At 38.2% G+C, this 25,886-nt stretch overlaps 1 protein-coding gene across 8 annotated transcripts in view; it reads left to right on the plus strand.

Annotated features, from left to right (window-relative positions):
• Positions 1–25,886, plus strand: part of LOC127809105 (protein ANTI-SILENCING 1) — a 42,301-nt gene that overhangs the window by 12,579 nt on the left and 3,836 nt on the right. For 5 of the 8 annotated variants that reach the window (XM_052347795.1, XM_052347818.1, XM_052347786.1 and 2 more), the window contains exons 5-11: positions 3,147–3,173; positions 3,335–3,427; positions 5,655–5,733; positions 9,660–9,750; positions 15,061–15,163; positions 24,667–24,783; positions 24,869–24,939. In XM_052347795.1, coding sequence (XP_052203755.1) covers positions 3,147–3,173; positions 3,335–3,427; positions 5,655–5,733; positions 9,660–9,750; positions 15,061–15,163; positions 24,667–24,783; positions 24,869–24,919 — 561 coding nt within the window. In that variant the 3' untranslated portion in view covers positions 24,920–24,939. Of the gene's footprint in view, positions 1–3,146; positions 3,174–3,334; positions 3,428–5,654; positions 5,734–9,659; positions 9,751–15,060; positions 15,164–24,666; positions 24,784–24,868; positions 24,940–25,045; positions 25,148–25,886 lie in introns of all 8 variants that reach the window. The other 3 variants (XR_008025075.1, XR_008025078.1, XR_008025077.1) reach the window with 3 other exon arrangements.

Genomic DNA, 25,886 nt, shown 5'->3' on the forward strand with positions numbered 1-25,886 from the left:
ATAGTTCAACAACTTTAGACCAAGAGAGATAATTTGAACTACCCATTAACTTCTTAGTAGCTATGGCTTGAGAAGGGGACAAGATATCGGAGAAGGAACTGGATTTACTGGGTCCTAACATGTTTAATGGCAAATCTGTCGGATCTAGGTTAAACAGATTTGAAATAGATTTGTTGGAGGTAGGCTAAATAGATCCGATTTGTTAGGTCAGATCTAGGTTAAACAGATCTGATATGGATTTGCCAGATCTAGGCTAAACAGATCTGTCGAGTCAAAATAGATCTGAAAGGCCAAATTGAAAAGATCACACCTGTTGGTAGATCTAAAATTTTGAGACACAAGTGGTCAAATCTGGAGGAGGTGTAGTGGCCAAAGATCTGAGCAATGAAGGCGGTGATGCGAGCTGTTGAAGCAGATCCAACGGTGAGGAGTTAGACATGAGGTAGATCTAGTGGGATTCGATGAGAGCTGGTGGCCAGCGGTCATAGGTGAGCTTGATTTGAGCTAGATTTGGTGGCCGACGGTCGTGGGTGTGGCAAATTCGAGTCAGATCCGGATGCTGGCAATCGCGGGTGATGCAGATCAAAGTTAGATTAGGTGGCCTACGATTGCAGGCGAGTTAGATTAGGTGGCCGGCGACGCATAAGGAAGGCTACAGATTTGGGCGGCCGCCGGATATGGGCAATAGCGACAACAGAGGCTGGATCTGGGTAGATTTGACTGCGACTGATGGCGACAACAACTGCGATTACGGCGGTTGGCAGAGGAGATCTCAGGTGATGGCGGCGGAGTTCGCGGGTGGTGCCAGCAGTAGAGGCTGCAGACAGCGATGACGGTGGCAGAGACAGAGCAAGCCGCGGGCAGCGATAACAGCAACAAGGATGCAGATGGCTGTAGGCGCAACGGATGGCTGTGGGCAACAGATTTGAAGGCTAGATCTGGGTAGATCTAGGTAGATTTGGCTGCGACAGGGAAGAGGGTGGGGAGCTCACAAGCGCCAGAGCAATGGGTATTGAGAAGAAAGGCACTGCTGGAGGGATAAGATAGTGTGAAAGAATTATTTAACCTAGCTCTGATACCATGTGAAACTTAGAGAGATTGTAAATATTTCTCATTTCATAACTAGTAGAATGTACACATATTTATACAAAAACATTCATATGTCATGACATAGGGCTAACCCTAAGTCTAGAATATACATACAAGTGTTATCTCTATATATAAGTCAACAGGACTCATCAAAATAAGTAGATATTACAGCCTGTCAAAGAAAGGAAGGAGTTCGCTACCCTCCATTGCGTCGTTGAGGATTTGAGATATGGTGGTTCTTGTCTTTGTCATGTTGCCAAATGCTAAAGACGACTAGGGCATTCCCCAGAGAGAGAGAGAGAGAGAGGGCTTTAATTGCCTGGGTCATTTAATATTCCCCTCCTAGTAGTCCTAATGGTCTATGTGCACTTCAGTTTGCACCCCAACTTTAAGCCAATGTAAATTTAAAGTGGAGCACTTGGCTTGGTAATGGGGCCTTTTATATGTATAGTTTTATTTATTTTAGCCCATTTTCTATAGCAATTATGTTAAATTAGAACTTATTTAAAAAAAAATCTTTATAACATCAATAAAAGTATCAATTTTTTTATTAAAAATCAAGATATATAATTTGGTTAGTATAAATAAATTTAATAACGACATGAGTAAATGATAAAAAACGTACCATGACCCCACACAATGTATTGATTAAGCCTGATCCTTGTATCTCCCATCGTACTAAGTTATGTACTTTGTCCTCAATCTCGTACCTTGATCTTGGAAAATATGGTGTGGTTGTATAAGAAAAGGTAAAATTAGAAATGAGGTTATTCATAATAAGGTTAGAGTGACTTCTATTAGAGATAAGAGTTGTAAAACCTGATTAAGATAGTTCGGTCACGTAAAAAGAAGACCAATATATGCTTCTATGAGGGAGAATGAATGGAATGTGACAAGTATATGGTAAAAGAGGTAGAGGAAGATCAAGAAAAACTTGGTGGGAGATACTTAGATATAATATTAGTTGTAAGAGCCTTATAAAAGACAATACCATAAATAGAAATGACTGGCAAGTTTGAATTATGTTGTTGACCCCACATAGTGGGGTAAAGACTTGGTATGTTGTTGTTGGTTTACCTATTTTATAAACTTCTACCATTTGATTTGTTCACCTTGTAGGGACGTTTATTGGTTTTCGTTTCACCTATCTCAACATTTTAATTCTCTGGCATTTAATAGTGCCATTCCAACCTTGTTACATATTTGGTTTCTTATTTTATCTTTTCTTATATGGGCCACACAACCTTAACATTCTCGTGTAAGTTACACTCTTAGTTTACCTAAGTTAGTACTTAATTGCCCAACATTTCAAGTCACATAGCAAAGATGGTCTTATCATTGTCCAATAAAGCAATTTTATGATTGTCTAGAATGGTGGATGCACTTCTCCACTTTTACCATTTTGCCTTAATTATATGAGTAATATTCTTAATAATTTCCCCTTGTTCTGAAACAATTGATTCAAAATATGTAAATTGATCCTTTTCTTTTTTGAATAATTTGAACTATCACAATGATGCCATCTACACTTCTATTTTTATTGGACTTATGTTTCATATATTTATTTCTTGACCCACTCAACATAAACCTTTTGATTGTAAGGTGTTCCTTCATGTTCAAGCTAAATATTCACGCTTTTGTCTTATTCTACAAGTCAATGTTGTCTGTAAATAATATACTCCAAGGTACTTCTTGGATGTGCTTTCTAAGTTCTTTCTTCACAAGAGCTAAAAGGTATTAGGTTAATGTGGAAATTTTAAATCAACAAGGTACTTTTGCTCGCTCCATGGGTATGCATGTGCTGCATTTCCACTTGATGATTTATTCTAGCGTGTAAGTTATGTGGCTGCATTGGCATGTTAATTCAGCCAGTCTTTTGTTCTGTTTCAATCTTCTTGTGTCGGCTATCAGAAAAAGGTGAACGCATATAAAATTGTGTTCTTGTTGTGCTATACATTATTGTATCATTAACTTATTTATTTATTTCTCCTTTTATTGTTGCTGCTATTTCCATGAATAAGTCTTACTTCTTGCATGTTTTTCTTTTTTCCATGCAGGAGAGAAGCAGATGGTTTAGGGAACGTGTGAGTGGTCCTTCCTTGCTCATGCTACAATCATGCAGTATTTATTTTTTCTTATGAAACATAGTGTGTTTCAACTCTAATTGTGATTTTTCTAGAGTCTCACATCTTTTTGGTGTATTTAGCATTTCTTTTTTTATTTTTTCCTGTGGCCATGTGTGCAGCCTTGGGATGAAAGAATGAAGAAAGCATATAACCTAGGAACTCTTGTCCACCTCTTGAATTTGGATCCAGAATATACATCACGAGACGTGGAAGTGAGTCCATACATTCCGTAAGATGCATATATTCTATATGAGTGTTTTCTGTATTCTATTCCCTTTTTAGTAGACTGTTGAAGTAGTGATTTTATGAATTATTGTTATAAGCATATACTTAGTGTCTATAAAAAGTTAGCTGTGGGGTTTAGCTAAAATATAGATGATTACCTTAGCATGTAGTACATCTTGAGATTTACCCTCAAAAAGATTTTCAAACAAGTATCTTTTGCATAGTTAATTTCAACAATATTTTCCATTCTGGATTATTTTCGTTTACAAATATATTCGAACAACAGAGACCTTGGAGCTGCATACCCTATACAATATCAAAGAGAGCAATATGCTAGGGCGATATCTTTTGATAGGCCATTATAAACCATACAATGCCTGAGAGTTTTCACCAAGTGTTTCTTGATTTGTCTCTACCTTCTTTGTTATAAAACTTCTTCCACTCCATTCCATTTCATTTTCCTCATATGTCTCTTTGTCTATCTTATTCTCCCATTATCAAATCATCTTGATCGTGTTTTACGCATCATATCATCAATTGAAGCCACTTCAATCTTATGACACATAGCCTCATTCCTAATGCTGTCCTTTCTTGTATGATTACACATCTAGGGCAGGTCCATAACAACTTCATTTGCATTACACTCATATTTTGCTCATGTTTGTTCTCCTAGGACAATTTTTGTTGTTTTTCGATTTGTAGTATCCATTCCCTAGGACAATCTCTTTGTCACCTACTTTTTTCTTAAACTAACTTGCTCTCACCTTTAAAATCCTACTACTCGATTCTTGGGCTTTCCCCTTTTTCATTCTTCTTTTCCCATTTTCTGATATGGAAGTTGAGGGCAATAGATGTGTGGAGTGGTTAGGCGCTCCCCAGTATGAAATTACAATTCTTTTGAGATAACACTACTTTTGCCTTGTAACAAATAAGTTTATTTGGGTAGTCAATAAGACACTTTTATATTTGATCTAAAATATTCATCCCCATTTTTGATGGTATTAGCTATAATGAGATCAAAAGCACAATCAAATCCAAAATAGCTTTTTTTTCATTATCTTTTCTCTAAGGTCATGTCCTCCATGCATATCTTTATACTCATTCGCTTTTCTACCTACATTTTGTTTTAAAATTTCCACCTACATTCTCATATACTCTACCTTGGTGAATGCCTTTTGCAATGGCATTGTGTTGATGGATGAAAGAAAGAGGGAATACTAATCTCTAGATATGAAATAACACTTTAGAATATAGAGGCTTTAAGTAAGCAGATTGCATGCCAAATATATGGGAGGTTTAATACAAATATTTGTCTGGGTGAGGTTATGGTAAAACTGGAAGATCGTCATACTAAGAAAAGACATATCTTAGATCAATCATTCAAAAAGATAGGGAGATTAATGAGAATGTTATCCATAGAATTAAGGCCTAATGATTAAAATAGAAAAGTGCATATGATGTTTTACCTGATAGTAGGATTACACTAAAGCTAAAAGGAAAATTTCACAAGGCATTTATAAGAACCGACTTTGTTGTGTGGCTACTATGGCACAAAATATTGGGAAATAAAGCATCAACATGTACAAAATACGAGTGTAATGGAGATGAAAATGTTAAGATGAATGCATAACCATACGAGTAAAGATAAAATTAGAAATATGGTTATTTGTAATAATGTTGGAATTGCTCTTATTGAAGATAAGATATTTGAGACATGATTAAAATGGTTTGGTCATGCGAAATGAAGACCGACAGAGGTTCCTATGAGGTGAGTGAATGGAATGGAGCAAATATCTAACACAAGATGTAGAGGAAGACAAAAAAAAAAAAAAAAAAATACATGGGAGACATTTAGGTATATATTAGTTATAAGAGTTTCAGGTAAGACAAGACTATAGAATTGACTGACTGGTTAGAATTCATATAGCTTTTTCCTCATTATAGCTAATACTTGTCCTGTATGGTGGGATAAATGTTTGGTATGTTGTATATATACTTTTTATTTGGTGGGTGCCTTATATTTAATTTGTTCAACCATGTGACCTTTCTTGATTTTTGATTTCTACTCATTTAACTTCCACATGTTATTGTTTTTGTTTCTTAAAGAAGGGGTAAAAAAAATGCTCATATTCTATTTTTGTATCCAAGGTTGGGGTATTTTTATTTCCTTTTGAAGGTTCTATATATCGCAACATTTTAGCTTCTTGTTTTCAGGATATTATTTGGCAAGCTTTTAAGGAATATTGCTCTGCAAAAATGGTACAACGCACTGGAATTTCTAGTCCGCACTCTGGTATGAAATAAATTGAAGATCTTTTTAACTAATGTGTATGAATTAATTGTTGGCTATGTTATTTTTCTTTTCCACAATGGAGTAATTTACATAGGGGTGGACTAGCTCACTGGCGGTTAAAGCTTTTCAAAGACATCCTATGTTATAGGGAGGATTGAACTGATTTACATGTTAATGGGCAAAAGCTTGAGTATTTTTTTGGTCTTGAAACAGACTGGCCTTACCTAAACCCCAAATTACAAAGTTATTCCTTTTGTTTTGGTTTTGTTTTTCTGTGAAGTGTAATTTTAACATCATATGCTTTTTGGGCTTGGGGTTTTGTTTTTTTCACTTTACAAATAGGCATGAGTTGCAAAGCAAGAATCAAAATATCGTTACAATTGCTATTTCAGTTTTACTCAAGAAGGGAAACAATTTTTGAAACATTGGAGAAGCATGAAAAAAAAAAAAGAATACCAGGAACACACAAACATGTTTGGAAACAAGAACTGAAAACTATATAGACATTTGTATGAACTCAACAAATAAACAGGTGAACACGTTTTGGTGAATATGTTATAGCTCCCCCTTATCCCCCCACCCCCCCCCCCCCAAAAAAAAAGAAATAACTATAATAAGATTTAGTACAAGTCAATAAATATGTGATGCTCACAAAACAAAAATTCTAAACGCTGAATTAGGAAAATAAGCTTATAAAAATACCAGATTCAAGGAATAGTGAAAAAAAAATCACTAATTATGATATTTATAAAAAGAAGTACCATAGAATGAAAGTAAGAGGCCAAGTATCTTCAATTGTGTCTGTATTCTTTGGCCCTATCTCTCCTTTGAAATATAAATTGTAAATTTTGTTTGTCCTCTATTATTTTTACTGTTTTAAAAAATAGATGTAAATATTAGTGTCAAACAACTCATGGTTTCAAAAGTTTCATAGAGTTTTGGCAGTCTCTTCAAACAAGATTATGTTTCTTTTGAAATAATGGAATTTCATTTTTTCGACTAGTATTTTGTGTTATCACTTTGATGGAAAAGATGTGATATGTTATTCCTTAGTTGCAAGATTAGCCAGCCCTTTGGATTTGGTTGGACTCAAGTGTCACGCCCCCAAGGATAGGTTAGGTATTGGATATTACATGTATTAATTAGTGATTGTACCTTACTGCTTGATAGTTTGTACCTTTACCAAGAAAGCTTATAAATAGGTTGTAACCTAGAGAATTAGTGAGATTGTTGAATGAAATGATAAACTAATTTCCCTCCCAATTCTCCGTTCTTCTCTCGATGTCCTCTGTTCTTCTGTCTATTCTTGTTGTCTCCCTTCATTTCTGTCTAATTCTTCCCCATACTCTTCTTGATTTCCCATCCAAACCCTATGAAAACCCTAGGTTGTGTCATTTGGTATCAGAGCCGATCAATCCTCGACTGTGATTCTAGCAATTCTTGCTCTAAGAATTCAGGAGAATTCATTTTCGGCTGATTTTTACACTTCTCTGCTAATTAATTCCCAACAATTCTTGTTTGTGATTCCATCAAACCCTATTAACTGATCTAACGAAGTAGAGTTCAGTGATTTTGACACCAAAGTAGAGATAGGCAAATTTCGACAATCTAGGTCGCATTTTTCGACAACCTAGGCAAACTCAAGAAACTACAATCCGCCAGTGATTAAGATTGCAGTGAGTAAGAAGTCGCAGATTGGAGGCAAATCCGAGTGATTGAGATCATAGAGATTGCAATCGAATCAAGAATTATAGTGACCCACAACGATCGACTTGGAATTATGGATTGTTGATCCACAGCGGGTGATGATGCTGAGCGACGGTTGGGTGTGGAATTGAACGCGTTGCAGGAGGCGATTTAAGAAGTAGCGAATTCTGATGATTCCAGAAAATTCATCAGAGCCAGTGGTCCTACGACCATTGGACAATGATTGGGTGAGACGAAGGTGTCGATTCCAGCGAGAAAGGAAGGCGCGAAGTGGAAGCAGGTTTGGGGGCGGTTGTTGAATAACAGGGATCGTACCCAGAGTCCGGACGATCTTGAATTCGCTTTGATTGTGGGTAGATAGTGATCAATTGCAAGGGTCCAACAAGCTAGGCGAACTCCATTAGTAGATATGTCGAGGTCGATATAGGACCGATTGAGTCGTAGGATGTTGAAGAGCGGTCTTTGGCCTTCAACTTCTCTTGCTCTTGAGATTTTTGGCCGTGGTGAACAAAACAAGCATGATACGATTCGAAACACAACTGCAGTAGAAAATTGCTATAGTTTCCGATTTGCAAATTTGAGTGGAGACTAGTCAGAATTATGAGTCGACTTTGGCATTGATAAGTGTATGGCCTCAGCAGATAGAATTATTGGAAGGTTGGATGGAGTTAACGGAAAGTTGGAAGGCTGATCAAGGAAATTTGGTGAATCTTTGATGATGTTTTCTAAGAAGGATCAGGTCAGAGATGAGACCTACAAAGAGGAGCTCAACAAGTTGAAACAAAAGGGCTCAGTTATGGAGTACTTGGTCAGGTTTGAGAAATTGAAAGCACTTGTGCTCAATTCCCATCCAACCTTGACTGAGTTTTAATTTTGTATCGAGATTCATTAATGATCTTGGCGATGCATTGAGGCTTATGATGAGAATGATGTGGCCTGCCATAGTACAACAAGCAGTTGAGAAGGCTAGGTTGCAAGGGTTGGCGCTGGAAGCCATTTACAGAAAGCATGGGTTGCCGCCTAAAAGTTATCTTAAGAGCAGCAAACAAGAGCTTCTAAGGCTGCTAATCAAGTAGTGTAGGAAGTTGATGAAGTAGCATTAGAAGAGGAGAATTGTGAGGAAGATAATGTTTGTGCAGCTGATGAGAGGTATGAGGCTGATAAGGTCTTGAGAATAGGAATGGCAGTTGCAAGGAATGAGGAAAACCCTGAATTGGATCAGACAATTCAGGATGATGAGAAAGGATTGGTAATTGCTGAAGAAGTTAATGAGGTTCAACTGGAGGAAAAATCTGCTGAAAGCGAGCCTTTGGTGCACCTGCAACCAAGAAGAAAAAGATGTTGTCGGGAACAAGACTCTTACTATCTTGATTATTCATATTCCAGTTGGAGAGCTGTAGCGTCAAATCAGATTTTGGCTTGGAGGGAAGTTTGAATTCCTTTCTACAGTTGGAGATGATATGGTTGCAGGAATGATAGGTCAATTGGAACTATTTTAATTGTAATAGGGAAGAGGTGGATGGCTGGACTTGGTATTGCAGCAAATCATAGTATTGTTATTGTTGAGGAAAAAGAAAAGGAAAAGCAAAAGAAAAGGAAAATATGAGACAAGAACAAGAAAAGGCGAAGAAGAAACCAGATGGTGAAGATGGACATTGGATGAAGAAACAACGGTTTGGTTGTACTAAGTTTCTTGGGGACAAGAAATCTCTCAAGGAGAGGGGATTGTCATGACCCTGAGGGTAGATTAGGTATAGGATATTACTTGTATTGGTTAGTGGTTGTACTTTACTGCTTGATAGTTTGTACCTTTACCAAGGAAGCCTATAAATAGGCTATAACCTAGAAAATTAGTGAGATTATTGAATGAAATAATAAACTAATTTCCTTCCCAATTCCTTGTTCCCCCTCTTGATCTCCTTTGTTCTCTTTCTATTCTTGCTATCTCCCTCCATTTCTGTCTAATTCTTCCCCATACTCGATTTCCCATCCAAACCCTAGGTTGTGTCATCAAACCAATGAATATGCCAGTTAATATATATATATATATATATATATTATAAAACAAGCTTACTCGTAACTTGCCAATGTGCACCCCAACTATTAAGGATATAGAAAAATTGAGTGTTAAATGGTCCTGGTGTTGTAATTTGCTTTTTAGTACCAACCAGAATTACTATGTCTCATATATTGGATGATTGTCTATTTTCATTTCCTAGGTGAAGCTTTTATCATTTTGAGAACAAATGGAGCCGCAAACAAAATTGTCAAAGAATTGGATGAAGGGTGCTTGATGTTATCAAATGGGAGGTATGCCCTTTCTTTCAAGCTACTTGTTTTCACATGTAACAATATCACTATGTAAACCACCATAAAAGGGGTGGAACCTAACCCTTGGTAGCTCGAAAGTGAAAAAAGGGTACAACAAAAGAGCCTTTATACCCATCTTGGTAGCTTGCTGAAACATCTTAGGGGCTGTTTGACAAGGTTTTCAGTTTTTTTTTTTTTTCATTTTTTTTGTTTTTTTATTTGAAAAAATGAAAACCGAAAATGTTGTATTGTGTTTAGTTCTATGTTTAACTTTTTTTTTTTTCCGACCTTGCCTTGGTGATTGGACTTGACAGATGAGTCGTCAACTTGTGAAAAAGCTCTTCCTTGTCCTTCTAATCAAATGATGATCATTTATCAGAGTGGAAATGCTATCATTAACTCGATTTCCTAGTCATCAAGATTGTCTAAACTGCGGGGACCATACATACTATGCAGAGAGAAGGGAACAACCTCTCATAAGCCTCCTTTTCACTTGCTATCAGAAAAGGTCTTAAACACCTGCCGCTAGGGCCTGTGGCCGACACTAGCTATCTAGCTAGGTTTCTATTTTAATCTTCAAGGTCATTGCCATCCAATTTATCTATGGAGATGAGAACATCTAACTCTTATCACATATATTGTTGACACCTAAACTAAAAGTCATACTTTCTAATCGCAATGAAGGACGGACACTTCAATGCAGGTCTTGCACCTGTGACCATATCCAACATTTATCCAACATGAATACTAACCAAACATGTCAAAATACCTGTCAGATATGTCACATGAGATGTTTAATGGTGATGATTACTAAGATAGATGAAAATAGGTGTTAGATACGTCATATCTTACATGGCATGTCCAATTGCAATTGAGAATGCTTTGTATTTTGTTTAGTGAATTCTGGATTATAATGTGGTGTTTTTAAATTCTAGTCAATTGTAGGATTTTAATCTTTTTTTTTTTTTTTTTTTGCCTGTGAGCTTACAGATTTTTAATGGAGAATTTTTGATTGTTGGATTTATACATATTTCATTTTTATGTTAATGATGGTTAAGTTACTTTTGAGGTTATAGAGAAATAGACTAACAGTATTAGGGGAATCATTCTCATTTTCCTTTCTTTGTGGTCAAGGGATGAAATTCACTTTTCCTTTTTGACTTTTTTTTGGGGGTCTCTTTTTGGATGTATTCCTGGTATAATTTGTTTCTTAGGTGAGGTTGGTGTGCCTCTTCTGGAAAGGTTCACCCCCCCTTTGGCTCTGCCTAATTTCTGAACATTTTCATCCATATCAAGTAAAAAAAAAATGAATTGAATGGTATCTTGTAGGTTGAATGCATTCTTTTTATATATATTTTTTTGCTTGTCTCCATATTCTTTAGTTTACAAATCATTATTTTCTGTATCTTTATCCCCCAAACCAGAAAAGAATAAAGTACCTTAGAACATTTTAGTGGGCTTTGAAGTCCTCCTATACCCAAAAACGAACAAAAAGTGGATAGAAAAAAATGAAAGAAATTTGCTATATCTCCTTATCATAAGTAAATTTGACCAGCCTCAAAAGTGAAACAACCCTATTTGCCTTCTATTTGAGAACTCATTCTGTCATTCAGTTCAATTAGGGTGGCCATCAAGTTAACTTGTATCATTCTAGTACGAGTTTTTTGGTTTTGACAACCATGCAAGTTCTTGGCATTGTCCAATTCCTCAGGGCAAAATTTGTTCCATTATAACTTTTAAAGATTCTCTGTTCTTTTGACTGGTAATATATTTATGATGTTTTTAATTTTTGATGAGATGCAATGAATATGTTTTTTGTTTTCTTGCCTTGCTTTTATTTTGAAAAATGAGTTGTACTATGGTCATGGTGTTGACCAAATTATTTGGAAAAGAGCTATTCTATGCTAAGTTTAGTTTTTGGATGTAATTTAATTGTTATTGAAAAGTTTCAGTACCTCCTGCAAAAGTCACAGCATTTTTGACTATCTGAACATCTCTAAATTCTCTAATTAATTTGAGATAATTACATCAATCTCTCCAAAGGTTGGGTGAAATTACACTTGTATTTTTTGAAATGACAGCATCCTCTTTGACTTCTGAAAACACGTAACACTTTGCCCCCAGTTAACTATTGCTAATTTTCATCTCTCACACTCATCAATGAAGATGTCTCTCCCTATTGCAGTAAGTTTAATCATGGTTGATGGGACCATCTCTCTCTCTCTCTCTCTCTCTGCAAAACTAAAGGGTGCGACAACAATTGCTTATTTTCCTCATCTTCCTTTCTCCCCCACCCTCTCTCCTCTCTTTCTTTTTGTGCCAGTGGAGGTTTGCAGCAAGCAACTCCTGGCTGTATTTGAGGGTTGTTGAAACCCACATTGCAAGGAACAAAGGGTTTTAGCAACCTCTGGCGAGAGTGACAATGACGTACAATGTATATACTAATCTAATTATGTGAGATTTTTTATTCTTGCTTCAAACTTCACTCTTATCTTTTTCCTTCAATTTGCACTCCCATTTCCATCTTGTCCATTCTTATTGTTTTCTAGGGCTTATACAATGTATATGCTGTAAGTATACGCGCATGTTTATGTGTACTATGTCTATGGGCATGTGCATCTATGGGTCTTCTACTGTTGATTTGAATGTTAATGTGATTGTTATATGTCAAAGTTTATTGGACTACTGACAGAATTTGTATTTGCTATTAATCACTCAATGGTGTCATCGTAAAACCTTGTAATTCGAATTTGGGTTCAGAGGTCCTTGGTATGTATTTGCAGTATGTTGTGATTAGATTTTGCTTCAAATCTTACTTTGGTTGTGCTTGGTTGCTTAAAATATTTTAAAATATAGCCTCTATAATGAAGATTTTATGATTAGATAGAGGAGAGAGATCAAGGGAAAAATAGTCTTCTTATCTCATTTTTTATCGATAGGGGAGGTTTTAATTTTTGAAAACATGGGGGTACTGCGTGTAATTTCACCTGTCCCAGGGAAGTTGATGTAATTATCCCATAAATTGATTAGGGAATTTTGAGATATTCAGATAGTCAATACGTTAATGACTTTTGGAGATATTGGAACTTTCTATTACAACTAAATTACATCAAAGATCTACACTGTACCTCTTTGTTCTAGTGATTTAGAAGTCACTCTGCACATTGAAGAAGAGTTGCCTTATGTATATCATTTACAAATGACATTGTCTTTGTGAATGACACAAAAGGTGTGAATGGTAAGTTCGAGAGATGAAGGCACATGTTAGAATCCAAAAATTTCAAGTTGAGCAAATCGAAAATCAAATGTGTGGAATGTAAGTTTACTAAAAACAAATCTGTGAATTATGTGATGGTCATACTTGAGGATCAAGTCATTCTAAAACAAAGGTTTGTTTAGATGTCTCAAATCAATTTTTTAACGTGATTGAAAGATTAATTACGATGTTGCTCATGTAATGTAATCAAAGTAAAATGGTTAAAGGGGAGAAGTACTTTTAGTGGTTTATGTGATTGTAAAATCCTTATAAAGCTAGAAGGAAAATTTTATCATACCATCATATGAATGACTAAGTTGTATGGAAAAATATTGGGTAATTACACAACAATATGTACAAAATATGAGCGCAATTGATGAGAATGTTATAGTGAATGTGCGCCCACATAAGAAAACATAAAATTAGAAATGATTTTATTTGTGATAAGGGTGGAGTGACATCTGTGAAAACTAAATATATTCTTCATTACCTCATTCGTACAAAAATACAAGTCCTCTTATAGAGATGGGGAATGTACAACATAGGAAGGATTTACAAAGGCTAAACAATAGGAAAGATTTGACTATACACAAATAGGAAGTTTCCTAAACAATATAGGAAAGTTTCCTAAATATTGATTTAGAAATTTCCAAAAGCTGAAGATATGATTGGCTTCTAAATTAAGGATAGCTTGACTAACAACTCTCTTTGAGATGCTAGCCAAGTTTCCTTATTTCTTTCTTCAGGAACCAACAACATCTATTAGAAATAAAATGTGTAAGACCTTTCCAATTACAATTGAATCAGATCGACAATCTCTACTAAGCGCTTGTCTATTTGCTCCAGTGATAAAGGAACTGACTAAACACATCTAAAAAGAGGTTCCTTGGAGTGTTTGTAGATATCAATGTCTTAAGCTTGAAATATGAATGAGCACCTTATAATTTGAAAACTTCAAGTTTAACAAGTTGGAAATCGAATATTATAATTCAAAAGCTTCAACTTGAGCAAAGCAAAAATCATTTTTAGGGAATGTAAGTTTAGTAAAAATAGAAGTTTTAGTAATATTATGGCCTTCAATGAGATTAGTTTGGACAAAAGAGAGGTGTCCCCTAAAAGCACAAGGCTCTTGGCTTGAAAGGGGGAGAGTTGTTTTCTTATACAAATTTTCTCTTGTTTTGTGGAGAAGCTATTTTCACAACTCGAACCCATGACTTTTTTGTCATAAAGGAGCAAACTTACTATTGTTATCAAGACTTGCTTTTATCAATTTAGACGTCTCAAATTAATTGTTTGAAAAGATGAGAATACTAAATAGGATGTTAGGCATAGAATCAAAGTTAAATGAAAGTGGTGATGTACTTTTGGTGTTTTATGTGATTGTTAAATCCTTTTAAGAGTGAGAGGAGAAATTTTATTCAATTATTTTAAAACTAACTTTTTGTTAGGCAGCACAAAATACTAAACAATTACACTTGAATGTGTACAATATAAGTGCAATGAATATATTATTGTGGTTTTGTTCCCTTATAAGAAATGTCTAGGGGAGTGCAATGGTTGATTTAGTGGTTTGGTTTTTTCTTGCTCACCCTTGGAAAAGACAAATTTAGAAATGAATTTATTTGTAGAAAATACATGAGATGTTTTTGAATAGGTGGGAAGAAGACCAATGGATGCTCCTTTGAGGAGAGTAGAGAAAATGAAAAAAGTTTATAGCAAAAGAGATAGGAAGATTAAAGAAACTTCATGGAAAACACTATAGTCATAATATGAGATATAATGGTCTTGCCTAATATATCACTACAGATAGAAATTATTAGCGAGCTTGAATTCATGTAGCCTCCACAATTAGTGGAATTAAGGCTTGGTGAGTTAATGTTTGGATAGTTAATAACTGGAAGGCATGATGTTAGCCTTCCCTATATGTTTGTTTTATGATTGAAGATGTGATTCCTCGGTGAGTTTTTTTTTGTTGCATTTGAATGTTTGATTTACACTTGGTTTCTGTGTAGAGGGGGGGTCTCATAAAATTCTTTTTGTTCAATTTTTTGCAGGCCTCTTGTTGGTGCACCTCCTCCACCTCAATTAAGAGAGGATCCCGCATTTTTTGGTCATCTCTTCATTGATAGAGTTAGATTCCAAATGCAAAGGGAGATGGTATGAATTATATCATCTTCACTCTCTTGTAGTCCAACATCTTGCATGCATAGTTGCACTACCTATTTTAGGTTGAATATCTAAGGTTGCATTTGTTCTGATGGAAAACATTTTACGTATTTTTTGGTGTTTGGTTGACACAAAATATGGAAAATATTTTCGTAAGAAAAAAATTTTCCCTTAGAAGTGGGAAAATGATTTAATGAATCAAATTTGGTTAGTCATTTTGCAAAGCTCACTTGATGCATTGATAACAGGTATTTTTCCTTTGAATGAGAGACTCTTTGAATATTACTTATTGAATCAAATTCAATAAGTCATTGAACTTAATGAGGCTTGGGAGGTTAAGGTCCATGATTGAACTAGTGAGATTGTTATTTTCAAGATAAAGTGTGCCAAGGTGAGTGAGGTAGTTGAATGTTGGTGAGTTCTCATCAAAGAAGCTGTTGGAGCTAAGGTTGAGCTAGGTGAGGCTGTGGATCGAGACAAGGTAGTCGTATATTGGATAAGAAAAGAGGTTGTCGTGGAGGAAGTGGTTGCTGTAGCTGACCATGACGTGGATGTTGGTGGGCAATGGTTTGTAGATGGCCCTTGAAACAGATCCTTGAGTGTTGAGTTTGATCAAGTTGGCAATAGTGCCCCTATTTTGGAGAGGTGGAGCTCAGTGACTTGATCAGACTCAAATGACATTGATCCACGAGCATGTGGTAGGATGAGGGATCCAAGAGCAAAGGAGGGGTGAAGTTTGCCTAAATTGCGCCGACAACCCTTATGTTTTCAAAAATAGCACCAACGTCCCTTGAGGTTAGTTATCGTGCATTATATACTCCTGTGTTGTTACATAATGATAATTGATTTTATTAAAACCCCCAAAATGCCCTTGTAGTTAAAAACAAAAATAAACAAAAATCTACAAGTGGTTAGACGGTCGCTGACCACTGTTGTGGTGTCGTTGCCAATGGGTTAAAATCTTATTGGCGACATGGAAGAGGAACCTCTAGAAGAACCCATTGGTGATGGCGATGGGCAGAGAGACTTGAGATAGTGGGAGAGATATGGACAGATAGAGAATTGAGATAGGGAGAGAGTTATAGAAAGATAAAAGGCAAGATGATTGAATGATGGCCCCTAGAGAAAGGGATATAGGTATAGATATATAGAAGATATAAAGAAAGGTGGTCGACGATGGGATTTCTTACCCATCGAGAGAGAGAGAGAGAGAGAGAGAGAGATGGTGATGATGATTGGAGATGGGGTTTCTTCCCCATTGCTGAATTTGGGTTCCTTGAACCCATTAGTTCCTTGTCAAGATGGTCGTTGGACAAGGTTTTAGATTTCCTTGTTGTGAACTTGTTGAAGGCGAGAACCCCATCGTCGGAAGTCTATCAGCAATGGGGTTTTTTCCTTGTTGCCTACGGCGATGGCCTTTAGAGAGAGTGATATAAGTATAGATATAGAGAGAGAGAGTCGATAGCTGACGTGCACGAGAGAGAGAGAGTACTATTGTTCACCATTGTCATCCCCTTGGTGAGACTTACTACTATCATTTTCCATTGTTGCCCCTTGTGGTGACCATCGCCTTTGTTGTTCTCCATTGCCTCCCTATTGCGATGGTTGGTTTTTTTTTTTTTTTTTCCTCTGTAAGTAGGATTTATTGATAGAAAAATTGGCAAAACCTACAAACAACACAAGGGCATACCCCGTGAAATAAGAAAACAACGCAACACAAAAAACAGCAAAAACTAGGGGACAAAGTCGAAGTCAATACTATTTGCCCGAGAGGAAAGTGACGACTCCTCATCCACATGCTTGTCCTCATCTCTGGTCTTTATAGCCATACCAACATTATTAAGCAAATCCTCCCCCATGGGTAAGAAAGCATCCCCAAAAGAAGGAATATCCCGATCCTCCTCCTTTTCTTTTCCACTTGTCGAAGCTTTAGCATTTACCCTCCCCTTAGCCTGATGAGGCACAGACTGCACCCCCTTACTAGAAGAACTATGCTCCTTTGGCCCCAAGGATGGGATGTCATGACCCTAAGGGTAGTTAGGGAATAAGTCCTACTTCTTATGTTAGTCGTTGTACAGGGCTGGAGCTGGCTGTAACAAACCCCTGCATGCTAGTAATTCTGTTAGGGTGATATAAATGTAATCTGTTGAAAGGAAGGGAGGTTATCAAATAACAGAAGTATCTTTTCAATCTCTCTCTCCCTCGTTCTCTCCTTTCTCTTCTCTCTCTCTTTCTTCTCCGTACGACTAATTACCATAACTGTTCAATACCAAACCTTGGGACTTGACATTGTGGTATTAGAGCTGGTTAAACCGACTGTGGGTGACCGGAGGATTGCGACAAACAAAGGCGGAATTGAGTCGAAATGAATGGCCGAGGGTACACAAACGAGGTAGATGGAAGTGCGGATGGAGGCGGTCAAGTTCGAGATGCACTAGACTCGAGAGGCGATGACCCAGACAAGGGAGGAATTGGTCGCGATAAAGGAGGTGATACAGGGGGATTCGGAGAGAACCTGTGAGGTGTTGGAGCAATACGGGAGGCTGAATAGCATCTTAGGCATTTTATCGTCCTTGCTGCAGTTCCGACTCTTGCCGGAGTTCCCTCCTAGGGGTAATTTGGAACCTTTACTGTCAACCCAAGACCATGCACCAAATCGAGACCATCTAGAGGCGAAGGAGTTTTGGCCAAATCAAGAAACCCAAGTGCGAACCCCTCAATACGTTCCTCATAACCATACTCTTATTCCACATCTAGAAATTCCTCTATTTGAGGGGACTAAGCCTAGGTGGTGGGTAAGGTGTTGTGAGCTGTATAAGGTGCTGGAGGAACAGAGGGTTACCTTAGCCGCAACCTATCTAAACGATACGGCTGATTATTGGTACCAAGGGTGGATCCAAGATCACGGCCTTGAAAGGAATTGGGATGTTTTTGTGGAAAAGTTGTGTGCAAGGTTTGGGGCGAGGAGCATTGGGTATGTAATTGAGGAATTCAATAAGCTCAAAAAGGAGGGGTCAATAGTGGATTACCAGACACGATTTGAAGAATTGAGAGCCATTGTGTGCTTGGCTCTGCCGGTGTTAACGGAGCAATACTTGGTCTCTATGTTCATAAGTGGATTGAGGGATAAACTTCGCTCAATGGTGAAGATGATGATGCCCGCGACAGTGAGTCAAGCGGTTGAGAAAGTGAGGCTCTAGGAGTTTACATTAGAAGCAATTTTCAAAAAACATAAGGTGCCTATCAGACCGGGAGTGGGAAATGGCCAATCGGTTGGGGGTAATTTCAAGGGCCATGCCTCCACTAGTGACTCAAGGGACACCTAAGGGGTCATGTAACCCTAGTGGTCCCAGGAATACGGTTATGGAACATAGGCGATAGTTAGGACTTTGTTTCAAATGTGGCGACAAATATAGTTTTGGGCATCATTGTAAGAAACAATTAATGCAAATGGAGGGATCAAATGGGGAGAAAGAAGAAGAAAAAGCAGTGGTTGAAGAAGAAGAGTGCCCAGGGGAATTGCAAGATGAGGAAGGGGGTGAAATTTCATTTCATGCATTGAAAGGTAGTCCCATGGGGCAAATCATTAAGGTGAAAGGTCAGGTGGGAAAAACAAGGCTGATGGTGTTGATTGACAGTGGGAGCACCTACAGTTTCATCAGTGAAACTACAACCAAAAATTTGAAATGGCCTTTAACAACTACTCCCTTATCTGTGACAGTGGCTAATGGTAGTAGGATGTACAGTCACTACAAGTGCATGGGTTTTAAATGGGTGATGCAGAGTTAAGAGTTTGTGGCTGATCTCAGGGTTCTTGAGTTAGGGGCATAGTTTTGAAAGGCGATAGGCGCATCGAGGCAAGGCGCGCCTTTGCGAAGTGAGGCACACCTTTTAGAAAAAAAACTCAAAATCTTGTAAAATCATAAACAACTATCAAATTATCAATAATAACACATGCATATCGTTCATGATTCGTCATCTTCAAATTCTAAACTAACATCATCAAAGTTGATTCATTCATCATGCAAATTCTAAACTAGAAACAACAAGAAGAATACAACAACTGTATAAAGAGAGAGCAGCAACCAGCAAGAGAAATTAAGCAAGTAGGCAAGAAATAATCAAATAAAACAAGTAAAGAACTCACAAGAGCAAGCTGGAATCGAGAATGACAGCTAGTTTCGGTGGGCAATGGGCTGCTTGATAGCTTGAAGAGCAAAGGAGAAGAGAGGAGAAGAGCGTGAGCCGTGAGCTGCGAGCAGAGGAGAAGAGAGGAAGAGAGGAGGCGGGCGCGGCTTGACAACAACGAGGAGAAGAAGATCAGGCCAATCAACGGCTGGTGCTAGAGAAGATAGGAGTTTCTGGTAGCTGGCTTGAATGTCGGAAGGAGAGGGAGAAGATGGGAGTGACGTTGGGGACTCGAGAGGAAGATGGGAGTGTTTTCGGCGACTAACTTGAAGGTTTTATGTAAAACTTGGGTTGCCCAGGTTTTAAATAAAACCTAGGTTTCATGAGGTGCGCCTCGGCGCCTAACCGTGCAATGCAAGCGTTTTCCCTTAACTGGATGAAGACGGTTAGCTCCTTAACTTTTGATTTTAATAAGCTGGAGGTGATTGGAAGTTGGAGGCAGGAGACTTACTTTGTCGGGCAGCCTGGAGCAGGGTGAATGCAAGTTGATCAGGGGCAGTAAGCTGCAAAAGATGATCATCACTAAAGCTGGACAGATAGCACAGTTGTACTCTATACAAGCTGTAGCAGTGGAGGAGGATGCCAAGGACAAGGACGACCAACAGCCAATTGATCAAACTATTGAATCTCAAGTTTCTAAAAACGTATATAATTCAGATACCTTGCGCCTACTTTTGATAGATTTTGAGGACTTGTTTGATGAGCCTCATTCTTTGCCACCTCAACGTTCTTTGAACCATTCCATTCCTTTGAAGCCCCATTCAGACCCTATTAATATCCGGCCTTATAGATATTCTCCCATTCAAAAATCTGAAATCGAAAAACAAGTCAATTCTATGCTAAAAACCTCTATAATTTATCCTAGCCAAAGTCCATATGCCTTTCCTGTACTCATTGTCAAGAAAAAAGGATGGTACATGGAGATTTTGCATCGATTATAGGCAGCTTAACTCTAACACTGTCAAAAACAAGTTTCCTATACCCTTAATCGAAGATTTGTTGGATGAATTATGTGGTGCCAAAGTCATTTCCAAGCTGGATCTTAGATCTGGCTACCACCAAATTCGAATGGCACCTGATGACATCCATAAAATCGCTTTTAAAACACACCAAGGGCTGTACGAATTCACTGTCATGCCCTTTGGTTTGATCAATGCGCCCGTTACTTTTCAAGCTTTAATGAACCGTATTTTTCAACCCTACTTGAGGAAGTTCATCCTTATTTTTTTCGATGACATCCTCATCTATAGCCCTGACCTTGAACAACATATTCTCCACCTTAAAATTACCTTTGAAGTCCTTAGGTCTCATCAATTGTATGTCAAGTTATCTAAATGTGCCTTTGCTAAAACTGAAGTGGAGTATTTGGGCCATATTGTGTCCGAAGATGGAGTGAGGACTGATCCCACTAAGGTGGTTGTTATAGTGGAGTGGCCAAGGCCAACGACTGTAAAAGAGTTAAGGGGTTTCCTCGATTTAACTGGGTGTTACATGAAGTTTATTTAGCATTATGGGTTAATAAGCAGACTTCTAATTGAGTTACTCAAGAAGGATGCCTTCCAATGGAGCTCTAGAGCTGAAGTTGCTTTTTTAGAACTTAAAAGGGTCATGACTGAGGCACCGGTGCTGGCATTGCCGGATTTTACTAAGGGTTTTATCGTGGAGACGGATGCATGTGACAGTGGGATAGGTGTTATTCTTATGCAAGAAGAGCGGCCATTGGCATTCATTAGCCAGGCTTTAGCTCCAAAACACTTAGGCTTGAGTGTTTATGATAAAGAGCTACTTGCAGTATTGGGAGCAGTGGAGAGGTGGCGGCATTATTTGGAGGGGTCACCTTTTGTGATTAAAACAGACCATGAAAGCCTTCAATTTTTATCACAGCAACGGTTGCATACACAGTTATAGCGAAAAGACATCTCAAAACTTAGGGGTTTGGACTTTACAATCCAATATCGGAAGGGTAAAGAAAACGTGGTTGTTGATGCATTGTCAAGGAGGGATGAAATGGGCAACTGTCATGCGCTGTCGCCCTTCGTGGATTCAGGAACTGGTACGAAGCTATGACACCACTGAATGGATTAAAGAGAGAGTGGCCCAATTAGCAGTGCAACCTAGGAATCCTCAAGGGTATACCTTAAATAATGGGGTGTTTCGTTACAAAGGCAGATTGGTGGTAGGAGAGGACCAAACTCTTAAGGAGCAGATTATGAAGGCCTTATTACACTACTCACCAGTTGGGGGACATTCCGGGGTACGGGTCACCTATCAAAGGGTGAAACAACTTTTCTTTTGGCCAAGGCTAAAGAGGGATGTGGTGCAAATGGTGTTGTCTTGTGCAATATGTCAGTAATGTAAACACGAACAGGTTCCTTACCCAAGCCTGTTGCACCCCTTAGTAGTCCCTGAACAAGCGTGGGAGGAGATATCAATGGGCTTTGTGGAGGGGTTACCAAGATCGGAAGGGAAGGATGTGATCTTGGTGATAGTGGACCAGCTGACCAAATTCGGCCACTTTATTAGCTTAACTCACCCATTTACAGCACCAGAGGTGTCTCGGGTATTCCTAGATTCAGTGGCCAAGATCCATGGGGTGCCCAAGTCTATCGTGTTTAACCGGAATGCAGTTTTTTGGCAGGAATTATTCAAAAAATTAGGGGTAGGATTGCATATGTCAACTACATATCATCCCCAAATCGCCGGTTAATCAATGCGTAGAAGCCTGTTTGCGTTGCATGTGTTTCACAAAACCCAGGAGTTGGAATAGGTGGTTGGGCTTAACTCAATGGTGTAAAAATCCAGTTATCACAGTACCATTAAGAGGAGTCCTTTTGAGGCAATGTTTGGGTGCAAACCATCCCTCCTACCTACGATATCAGGACCTAATCCCACTATGGCTGTAGTTGGTGATTATTTTTCACAGAGACAATTGATATTATCAATTCTGATGAGGGAATTAGCCACTGCTCAGAACCGTACAAAGCAAGTGGTAGATAAAAAAAGGACCAAACGATCGTTTGAAGTGGGTGATCAGGTCTATCTTAAGGTCAAACATTTCCTCCAACATCCTTACACCACAATTCCAGTTTCTAAGTTGAGTCCTAAGTATTTTGGGTTGTTCCCTATCTTGGGCAAAGTGGGAACCGTGGCTTACATGTTGCAGCTTCCAGAGGGAGTGCAAGTTCATCATGTTTTCCATGTCTCATTACTCAAGCTAGCTAAAGGACCAGTACCCAATGCCAGCACAGATTTACCTCCAATAGCAGAGCAATTGGAAGAGGAGGTGGAGCCTCGCGCCATTGTTTAAAAAAGGGTTATATACTAGGGAAGCCTACCTATCACTCAAGTTCTTGTTTAGTGGACTCATCGGCCACCGGAGTATACCACTTGGGAGAACTTGTTAGAACTTTTGCTGCAGTTTCCCAGGGCTGTCGGACTCTTATAGTTCTTGAGGACAAGAATTGATTCAAAGAGGAGGGCAATTGTCATGACTCTAAGGGTAGTTAGGGAATTAGTCCTACTTTGTATGTTAGTTAGTTGTCGTACAGGATGGGAGCTGGCCGTAACAAAGCTTTGTTTGCTGGTAATTCTGTTAGGATGATATAAATGTAATCTGTTGGAGGGAAGGGAGGTTATCGAATAACATAAGTGTCTTTTCAATCTCTCTCTCGTTCTCTCCTTTCTCTTCTCTCTCTTTTTCTTCTCCTTACGGCTATTTACCATAACTGTTCAAGACCAAACCTTGGGACTTGACATGGGATTTTGGACAATTCAAAATCTGGTGACCAAACACATTACAGTGGGTACAGACTGAGGGAACCCATTGATACTCCACCAGGAGACAAGCAACTTTTGGATCCCCCGTGACCTCATCAATACCCTGATCCAGAACAATATACTTCGAGAAAGAAGAAGATACATGCATCTCAACGCATACCTTGGGCCGGCTCAGTTCATCTCAAGGAAGGATGCATGTAGGCCTGGACCTTGATGGTTTTATCCCAACAGTGGAAGGCTGTCCGAAGTCAAAGTTTATGGGCAATATGCCACATTCTTCTGATAAAAAGGCCATTTAAATGGGAATTTGAAGGCGGGGCATGTGGGGATGGTTTCAGAGCAATATGGGAATAGGGGGCAACATGCTCTAAGGCATTGTGGTTCCACACATTCAACTCCCATGGATGATGAAGGTAAGGCTGAGTCTTCTCGGGCGAGATTATTTGAGTCTAGTGGGTCTCGGATTCCTGCCAAGCTTGAATACACCCCTCCCCAAAAGGTAGAGAATGGTATTCCGACAGTCAAGCTCCCGGATGAGATTATTGTGGAAAATACGGCCTATTGCATTAGTACAATGGTGGGGTATTTTATAGAGAATGATTTGCCTTTCCTGGTTGTTTGATCCTTGGCTATGAGACTGTGGAAACGACATGGTCTTATTGAGGTAATCTCGAATAACAGTGGCTTCTTTTTTTTTCGCTTGGATACTGTAGTGCATATGATGGGAGTTTTTGATGTGGGCCCATGGCATTTTGTGCATCGCCCTATTCTTTTAAAATGTTGGGAGCCTAGGATAATTCTCGCTCAAGAGGCCCACTCCAAAATTCCAATGTGGGCAAGAATCTATGATATTCCTCTTGAGGGTTGGTCAACTAAAGGGGTTGCTGTCCTTGCCAGTGGTTTGGGCAAGCCCATCCATATACTGATTTGATTACAGAAGATAAATCCAGAGTCAGTTTTGCTATTGCGATGGTTGCTGGAAGAGGTTTTAGATCTCCTCATCACGAACTTGCTAGGGGTTCTAGATTGGAACTTGATTGGTGTTTTGTGGGGTTTGAAATTGAGCCCCTCTGTAGATCGTGGAGAGAGAGAGAGAGAGAGAGAGAGAGAGGGGGGGGGGGGGGGGGGACCATGCCGGAGAATAGGAGGAAGATCAGTTTTGTAGAGAAGAGGAAGGAGAAACATTGGCTGACGGTCTGTTTGTTCGCTTGTGAAATAAATAGAGATGGAAAGGATAGAGAAAGGAGGTGAGAGGAGAGGCAAAGATGTGATGATTTAAATAAAAGGGCAAAATGGTCATTTTTGCCAAATCTGTTAACCCCAAGGGAGGTCAGTGCTATTTTTGAAAACTCAGGGGTGGTTGGTACAATTTAAGCAAATCTCAGGTGATCTGTAAAACGTATTTAAAAAATATATACTTTTTTGTGTAAAATACTCTTTTTTTCACCAAAAATGTTTTATATAGAAACAAATGGAGCCCTAGTCTCAGTCTGTTTCAACACGTGACAAATATGGGTCTGTTTGTGCAGAGAGATGCTGTATCTACTTCACATTTTTCTCAGCCCAACACAATCGAGTATGAAATGGCTATGGAATGGCGTTTACTACAGTCTAGATCTGATCGTTGGTGGAAGCAGCTGTATGAGGTACGGAATGTCGTTAAAAATTGCAGAATACTGTTACTGCCTATACGGTAACATTATTGAACTGTTATCAATGAATTCATTTCAGGAACAAGGGGAGCAGCTGAGGATGGTCAAGGGTAAACTTAGAAGACGTTGAAGTGAGCACCGCACTGTAAGGTACGTCCAGCTGCTCTCATTCTCACTGGGTACATACAAAGAATGATTTCTCAACTTCATTGTTGTTGAAATTAAAAATTTGCTTACTATTAATATATGTGCGCAGAACTATGATTTTTTGTTTCATTCTACACCTTTTCTATTTTCAATTGCCTCCTGAAGTGAAGGTTGTCTTTATGATTTTGACAAGAGAAGAAATGATGTCCCGGTAAAATTCTTTTCCTAATCTTACCCTTTCTGTGATACCATTTCCGTATCCTTAAGTTTGGTGATTGAATCAACGCATCTTAGTAGTCAGTCACATGCTTCTTTTATTTCCGTTTATGGCATTTGATGCGGTCACCAATCAAGACTCGGCCCAAGGCCGACCCAACTAAACCGGAATAGTATCACCAAAATAGTAGTGTCATAATGTTATTTTAATACTTCTTAAGTTTTAGAATTCTACTTGATTTAGGATTCTACTTTATATTTCTACTTGATTTAGGATTCTATTTCATGTTTCTAAATAGTAGTGTCATAATGTTATTTTAATACTTCTTAAGTTTTAGAATTCTACTTGATTGAGGATTCTACTTTATATTTCTACTTGATTTAGGATTCTATTTCATGTTTCTACTTGATTTAGGATTCTACTTCATGTTTGATTAGAGTTTTATTTTTATTAGGATTCTAGTTAAATTTTATTTAGGATTTATTTCTATTAGAATTCTAATTGGATTTTGTTTTCCAAATATTAGATGGATTTGGATTAGCCAAATACTATAAATATGCTTAGAATCTAGAGTTTGTAATCAAGTTTTAATCAATCAAATTTCAGCAACCTATTTGGGTTTTCTTAGCAAAACAGTATTGTTTTTGCGTCTTCTTGAAAGCCAAGCTTCGGCCATTGAAGTTTGTTCTTTCAAGTGTTTATTTTGGTGTGTTTTCTTCACACTCGCGCTACA

Source organism: Diospyros lotus, chromosome 1, assembly GCF_014633365.1.
Source record: "Diospyros lotus cultivar Yz01 chromosome 1, ASM1463336v1, whole genome shotgun sequence".
NCBI lineage: Eukaryota > Viridiplantae > Streptophyta > Magnoliopsida > Ericales > Ebenaceae > Diospyros > Diospyros lotus.